This window comes from Prunus dulcis, chromosome 1 (genome assembly GCF_902201215.1).
Source record: "Prunus dulcis chromosome 1, ALMONDv2, whole genome shotgun sequence".
Lineage (NCBI taxonomy): Eukaryota > Viridiplantae > Streptophyta > Magnoliopsida > Rosales > Rosaceae > Prunus > Prunus dulcis.
In genome coordinates this window covers 22,670,888-22,678,511 of record NC_047650.1, presented here as the reverse complement: position 1 = coordinate 22,678,511, position 7,624 = coordinate 22,670,888, and the positions used below count along the sequence as shown (strand labels likewise).

Here is a 7,624-nt window from a genome sequence, read left to right as displayed (position 1 = left end):
TCTCAACATGTTATAATTATATTCAAAGTCAAAAATCAGACTTTAACTCAACAGAAAATTTGTTGTTGGGTCTAGTTAGCAAACATTAGGGTCTCCATGCAAGTATTGGCCCATTCCTCTCTTTCTCAACTCCAACGTATGTGGATCATACAGATGCTTCGACACCGTTTAGGCCCAAGCTTCTTAATGCTCTTCACACTAACATAATTATGTGGATGAGACTTTTATTTCTTGAAAACTAGACCTGTGAGATCCAATACTTCAAGCCAATTGGGATTTCCAGCGTGGGATCTCGCAGGTCTAGTTTTCCAAGAAATAAAAGTCTTATCCCTATATATGGGAGATACATATAAATGATTTTAGAAATTAAAAATAATTTCGTGTTTTTCATACCTAAAACAAAAATAGAAGTCTCATCCCTAAAACAACCATATGAAACTTGTTTCGTGTTTTTCATCTCTCTGTATATATATATATATATTAAATGGTGATCCGTAGTTGAATATATCACTGGAGTTTTCCCCCATTTCTCAATTATATTTTATTGCAATGGAATCATGCAGCTAAGGATTGAACATATATAGGGTTTCTTAAATTAATTTCGAGATCTTTGACCAAATAATAATAATAATAGAATTTCGAGCTCAAAATGTGATCATCAATTAGCACGTGCCACATGCATCATCATTGGTGGCACATGTTTTGTTGATGCAATGCATCCCCATGCATGTGTTGGGACCAACTTAATATTTCTTAGGCTTATTATCACAAAACGTCCTTAAAGTTTATGAAATTATCATATTACATCTTTATAGTTTTTTTGTGTCACTCATGGTCCTCAAGGTTATTATGTGCAATCACAAGTGGTTCATGCCGTTAGGTTCCGTAAAAAACTCCGTTAGTTTGCTAACGTGACATACATATATATCACAAAACATCCATGAGGTTCACACACTTATCACAAATGGTCCCTACGAATTTTTTTTTATTTTTTAATTTAAAATTCATAAATTTTTTGTTTTCTTTTTAAAATTATTTATAAATGAAAAAACCATTTATAGAAGGATTTTAATGTTGAGGACCATTTATGAACCCTAAACCCTTAGTTTTTTCATTTTTAAATTTTATAAATTTTAAATTATTAAAAAAAAACTCCATTAGTTTGTTGATGTGGAATATATATGGAGCCCACACCTACAATAATATAGTGTCACATGTATTTAAAATATAATATATATATTTTAAAATAATTTAAAAACATAAAATTTTAAAAAGAAAACAAAAATTTTATGAATTTTAAAATTTAAAAAGTAAAAAAATTCGTAAGGACCATTTATGATAGGTGCGTGAACCTCATGAATTTTTTGTGATATATATATATATATATGCCACGTCAGCAAATTAACGGAGTTTTTGACGGAACCTAACGGCATGGACCATTTGTGATCATGCATACTAACCTTGAGGACCACGAATGACACAAAAAAATATTAAGGATGCAATTTGATAGTTTCGTAAACCTTAAAGACGTTTTGTGATAATAAGTCTATTTCTTAAACAGAACTGAAGTCTAATTGAATAATATGTGTTTAAACCAAACGAAACAAAGTAATTGAAGACCAGAAAAGTTTGACCCCAATCAATGATAGGAATCTAAATTTAGTAATCTGAGGGCACTTCACTTCAGATGTATATATATGGAAGATTCATGTCAAAATCCGACCAAAAAGCAAATTCATCTTTAAAAAATTAGAGTCACTCAACCGACCTGATATAGAGAGAGATGATGCATTAATTCGTTTATGTGACGGTACAAACTAAAAGAGTCAGATGGTTTTTGTTTCTTGTGAAGCATGAATATATGTCAACAATAATTGTCTTTGGCTCAAAGCTTCACCTTTGTATTTTGTAATTTCCATCAATTTTGCTACTTACAAGTTACATGCGATCAAATCTACTGACTCCTTCACTTTTGTAGGACATTAAGGGCTCGTATGATTCTAGATGTGCCTTAATATAATAGGATTCGAATTTTCTGCTCTGATTTTCTCTGCCATGATCTGCTTTACTTTTATTCTTCATATGCAACCTTATTAAAATTTAATCTAAGGGATTTAAAAGTTGACACATCATCCTAAAATAAAAACCCGATTTACTCCTAATTAAAAAAGAATAAAAACCCCTAACACCCAACTAACAGTAGTTAATGTGCAGCTGTTTTTTTTATCTCCTTCTTATTAACGTTATGTTATGTTCTTTTTTTTTTCCTCTCCTTGCATAAACCATCATGCTATCATCTAGCTAACTAGAGTGGTAAAGAGAAAAGAAAAGAAAGGATATAGGAAATAGAATCGAAGAAGTATTTATAATCTCTATTAAAAAGACAAAAGATTTATAATCTCCCCATCAAATAAAGAAATGCTCCTAACTCCACCTATGCACCTAAATAAGCTGTTTACATGTTTCATGGCATTTTGCATTATGTGCCATGGGCAAAGCCTATGATATGTATTACGCATCACATGTGCACAAGCCTTAGCCATCGCAACATCTTGATCAGTAAATAAGGTTTTCGGGGCCTTCTTGGGCGGGGCCTTCTTGGACATGGCCTCTAAAAATGTCTCAAACAACTATATAAATGAATTAGCATTCTCATCATACAACAATGCTGCCCCAAAAATGGCAATCTCACTATGATGATTAAATCCCACAAACATTTTGAATGGACGATTTGCTTCATTAGTTTTGTACATGGTGTCAAAACACACAAAATCACCAAATTGACCATAATCAACAATCATCTTCGCATCAGCCCAAAATATATTCGTAATTTATTCATCACAATCTACTTGCACAGCATAAAAAAAAAGAGAGGGGTTTTCCAATGCTTCATTCTGAAAATACTTTAATAAGCTTCCTGCTTCTCCATATGCCAATTTTCTTTGCCTCTTTGTCCGAAGGGAATTTTTTTGATCTTGTTTGATATATCTAAGAGATTCTCTTTCATCAACTTGCGTACCCATTAACTCATATGCCTGCCTAAGTGGAATCCCATATTCTTCTATCAAATCTACTTTAGTAGCTTATGAAGCAGATATTCTTCTATGAGACGGTAACATATTAGTGCATTCTTGTCTTACAAGAGGATGATTGTGGTTTTCCATAAAATGGCTAACCCAATACTTACCATTCAACTTAATGCTCATTTTAGCATTACAACTCGTCCTTGTTTCTGCCCAAGAGCTTTTAGTTAAATAATCTCGCTTATCTTTCAGTCAAAAACCCTCCTTGCAACAAACAAATACTCTTGAAATTATTTGACCAGTATTCTTATTCTTGTTATGTGAATCTCTTCTAATACTGAATCTTGCTCTTCCCAGAATTACTCCCCATAAGTGATTCTAGCCCTTTCAAAATTACTCTCAAACGAGTCCTAAGTCGTTAAGCTAGATTCAATTTGCCGTTAATCGATCTCTTAAGCCGCCACAACTTCATTTTCGATTAAAATGGACCCAAGAAAACTTTTCTATTAAAAAACGAGTACTGCTATTTCCACCCTTATCCTATTTCCTCATCCACCTTATCTTCAAAATTTATCCCATTGTAAAATGATTTCTAAGGTCATCTCCAGCCATGGGCTTTATGCCAAATATAGCCCTAAAATAATGCAAAACTCATCTCCAGTTATGGGCTAAAAAAAAATTGGCCAAATTTGGTGGGCCACATTTAGCCCTTTAGCTCTTCAACTAAGCCACTTGTACCCCAACAATAGCCCATGCCAAATTTTTGTGTGGGCCCAGTGCATGTGCTTTCCAAGAAGAGATAGTATCACGAGTGAGCGTGAGTACGGAACATCTTGTGCAACTGCAGATCCAAAGGCTAATATTAAAAGCGCGCTGAAGTCAGCTAGCCTTTAGTTTTTTTAAATGTATTTAAATTCATTTTGTTTTAATATATATATATATATATAATTGGATTTGAAACATTACCTTTTTTCGTTCCACATTTCTTACAAATTCTATCACATTCTCTACTTATTCACAACTTTCTACACTTCTTCTTTTTGTCAAATATTTTTCACACTCATTTCATCCAAACATTTCCTACAAATTTATTCTCTTTACTTATTTCATAATTCACATTGTTAGAAAAATGTCCTGGACTTCAAAGGGACGAAATTGGTCACGAGTGGAAGATGAACATCTTTGCAAGGCTTGTATAAGTCCCCGAAGATAACGTAGTGGAACAGTGTCTCTAAATAGTAGTTTAATTAAATTAAACAATACATAGTAGTGGAATGCATAAGTGTTGTACTATAGTTTTTCTCAAAATAATAAAATATGAAGGACCCTAAAATATAGCCCTGCATGGTTGAAGATGGAAAAATTTAGTCATACACTATTCTTTAAAAAATTAATATTTTGGAGTGCTAAATTTATAGCTATAGACTACATTTAGCCATATGACTGGAAATGGCCTAAGGACTTGGGGGGGAAAACCTCAACTCATGAAACCCACCTACTCTACTGTTTGACAAAAAGCGGAAAGAAAAAAGAAAGTGTACGACTCCTAAGTTGCTCACGATTCTTTTTATGCACAAAGAAAACACAATAGAAAATTGCCATTCAAAAAGAAAGTGGCATGATTAAACATGATAGGAGATCAAAAGAAACTTGAGGTGTTTGGATAAGAGTAATTTTGAGTTAGGATAATGTCTAATTACCAGATTATCTTTAATTTTTTAAATTTATTATTTAAATTTCTAAATAACCTAATAGTGCTACTCGATAGTTCATGAAAAATGAGGTACTTGATGTATTAAAAAAATGAAGAAAAAAAGAGGTACTAGACAAACCCCAAACCTGACCAACCCCAAGCATCAACTCTTGTAAAATTCTTTCTCGATTGCTTTGCGTCTAATTGATTATCAACATATTTCCAAGACATTTGTTTAATAACATATTGCAATAAAAATCTACAAAGTAATTCCCATAATTGTTAAAATCTCCAAAATAATTACCAAAAATGTGTATACAAAAACATAATAGAGATCAATTTGAACTCAACTTTATGTTGCCTGGTGTTATAATTGTTAAAAAAGGAACGAACGCCTGCTTAGGTAATCAATATCCCGTCATAGTTATTATTGAGATTTCCATGAGTTACGAAAGGAACGAACGCCTGCTTGATATGATGATCAGATTTTATATTACCAACCATAACACAAAACAAAAGTGAATTAGGGTGCATGCATCAACCTCTCTCAACATGTTTCCCGATGCCCGAAGGTGTTCACATTTTCTTCTTATATGTGAAGAGAAACACAGACGAGGAGACAGAGACAGAGAGCAACACCAAAAACTTGGACAACAATAATTAAGTGTGTTGTTAGAGAAACAGAGAAGAAAAATGATCGGCACAGAGAGCTCTGCTTCCATTAACAAAGGCTCTTTGCCCTCTGCCAATGGCAATGGCACCAGAAGCCCTACTTGCTCATCTGACCGTGTCCTCAATCTTGAACAGTAAGATCTCTCCTCTCTCTAGCCAGCCTTCCTTTTCTTTGCTTACCAATGCTGCCATCTTTCTTGCAAAAATTAAGTAATTATAATTGTGGGTTTTGTATCCTTAATCAAATCCATCAAGTGGGTTTAGTTAAAACATGCATGAGATTAATCGTTAATGTTGGTGTTTTGGATTTGATGATGACAGGGGTGACCCATCAGTGTTCCAATCATATTGGAGCAAGATGGAGGACAAGTGCACGATGGTGATCTCTGGGAGCCAATTGATGAGCTATATCAGCGATTTCACCACCCTCTGCTGGTTTATGGAGCCAGAATTTCAGGAGGCAGTTAGGAGGCTTCATCGTGTGGTTGGAAATGCAGTGGTGGATGATCGGTATATTGTAGTGGGGACAGGCTCCACCCAGCTTTATCAGGCTGCGTTGTATTCTCTCACTTCCCCTGGTGGTCCTGAGCCCGTCAGTGTTGTGTCTGCTGCCCCATACTACTCGGTAAGCCTCCTACTCATTCACATTTCATCATAGCAGTTGATTGCGTGGGTTTCTTGGTCAATATACAGATCTTGATCATGTAGGCTTTCTTTTCTCAAGTCAACTGAACAAGCTCATCAATAGAATGCTGCTTCAGCTTCACTTCTTATATAAATGATATAAAATCAAGCGTGGTTTCAGCGCTTGTGTTAGCTATGTTGAAGGCCCCATTAAAATGAGACCATCAAGCCTTTTGCTGTCGAGCTATAAGCTGTGGTTAATCAAATTCAGAGTCTGACAATATAAACATGTTATCTGAGTTTGTGAGTTGTGGGTGACATTATTATACGAGAAAAGTGTTGTGGAACATGCAGATGTTTGCATGGGAGATGCGACAAAGAGGCAAACATAGATGTCTTTTGGGAAACATAATCATGTTTGGGACCATGCAACAAACATATGCACGTATAACTGTGTTTTGAATCCTTGGCAATTAAACATAGTAACATGGGCATGTCTAGTTTATTAGTAGCCACCTCCTCCAGGTCAACCTTAGATTCTGTGCTATTACTTCTTTTCCTTTTGATTCGAACTCAAGTTGTGTCAAAAACAAAAGATGAATTGTTTTGCTGCTTGCAGGCATATCCAGAGGAGACGGACTACCTCCGTTCACGGCTATACAAATGGGCAGGTGATGCTTATGAGTTTGATAAGAATGGAACTGGACCTTACATTGAGGTGGTCAACTCCCCAAATAACCCCGACGGCACTCTCCGGGAGGCCGTCGTGAAAAACAGAGGTGATGAAGGGAAGCTCATTCATGACCTTGCCTACTACTGGCCACAGTACACACCCATTATTCGTCCGGCTGATCATGACATTATGACCTTCACATTTTCCAAAAGCACAGGGCATGCTGGCTCACGCATTGGGTAATATGATCAATCTGTACCACTTAATCCACTTGAAAATTGCATGTATTAATTTTTTCAACTTGGGTTTGTGTTTTTTTTTTTTCGTTTGATCAGATGGGCTGTTGTTAAGGACAAAGAAGTAGCTAGAAAGATGTCTAAATTCATAGAGATGAGTACACTTGGTGTGTCCAAAGATTCCCAGCAACGAGCTGCAAAGATAATGGGAGTGATTTGTGATGACTATAAGAACTTCAAATCTGATGAGCTCTTTTTTGAGCACACCCGCCGAGTCATGGCTGATAGATGGGAGAGGCTGAGGCAAGTGGTTGATCGCAATCAAGTTTTCAGTCTGCCCAAGTACCCCAAACAGTACTGCCTTTTCTCTGGAGAGTTGATTGAACCATATCCAGGCAATGATGATGATTAAGATTAAGTTATTTAAAACATAATTAGGTGGAGGATGATTAAGATTGAACCTTTTTCTAATAATAAATGTTTTGTGCATACAGGATTTGCATGGTTGGAGGCCAAGGAGGAGGAGGAGGAGATAGACTCACAGAAGGTTTTACGAGGAGGCATAAAGGTACAGGGAAGAACAGGGAGCCGCTTTGGGGTTGCTCAGAAGTATGTTAGGGTCAGCTTGCTCAGCAATGAAGAGGTGTTTAACCAGTTCTTGGAGAGATTATCAACTATTAATTCTATCAGCAATGGCCATTAA

The 7,624-nt window shown here is 35.6% G+C and overlaps 1 protein-coding gene across 1 annotated transcript; it reads left to right on the top strand.

Annotated features, from left to right (window-relative positions):
* The first annotated feature begins 5,409 nt into the window (after positions 1 to 5,409).
* Positions 5,410 to 7,624, top strand: LOC117615674 (L-tryptophan--pyruvate aminotransferase 1-like). The gene is made up of 5 exons (XM_034344799.1): positions 5,410 to 5,522; positions 5,710 to 6,013; positions 6,632 to 6,924; positions 7,021 to 7,316; positions 7,416 to 7,624. The coding sequence occupies exons 1-5, from the start codon at positions 5,410 to 5,412 to the stop codon at positions 7,622 to 7,624; spliced, it is 1,215 nt and encodes a 404-aa protein (XP_034200690.1).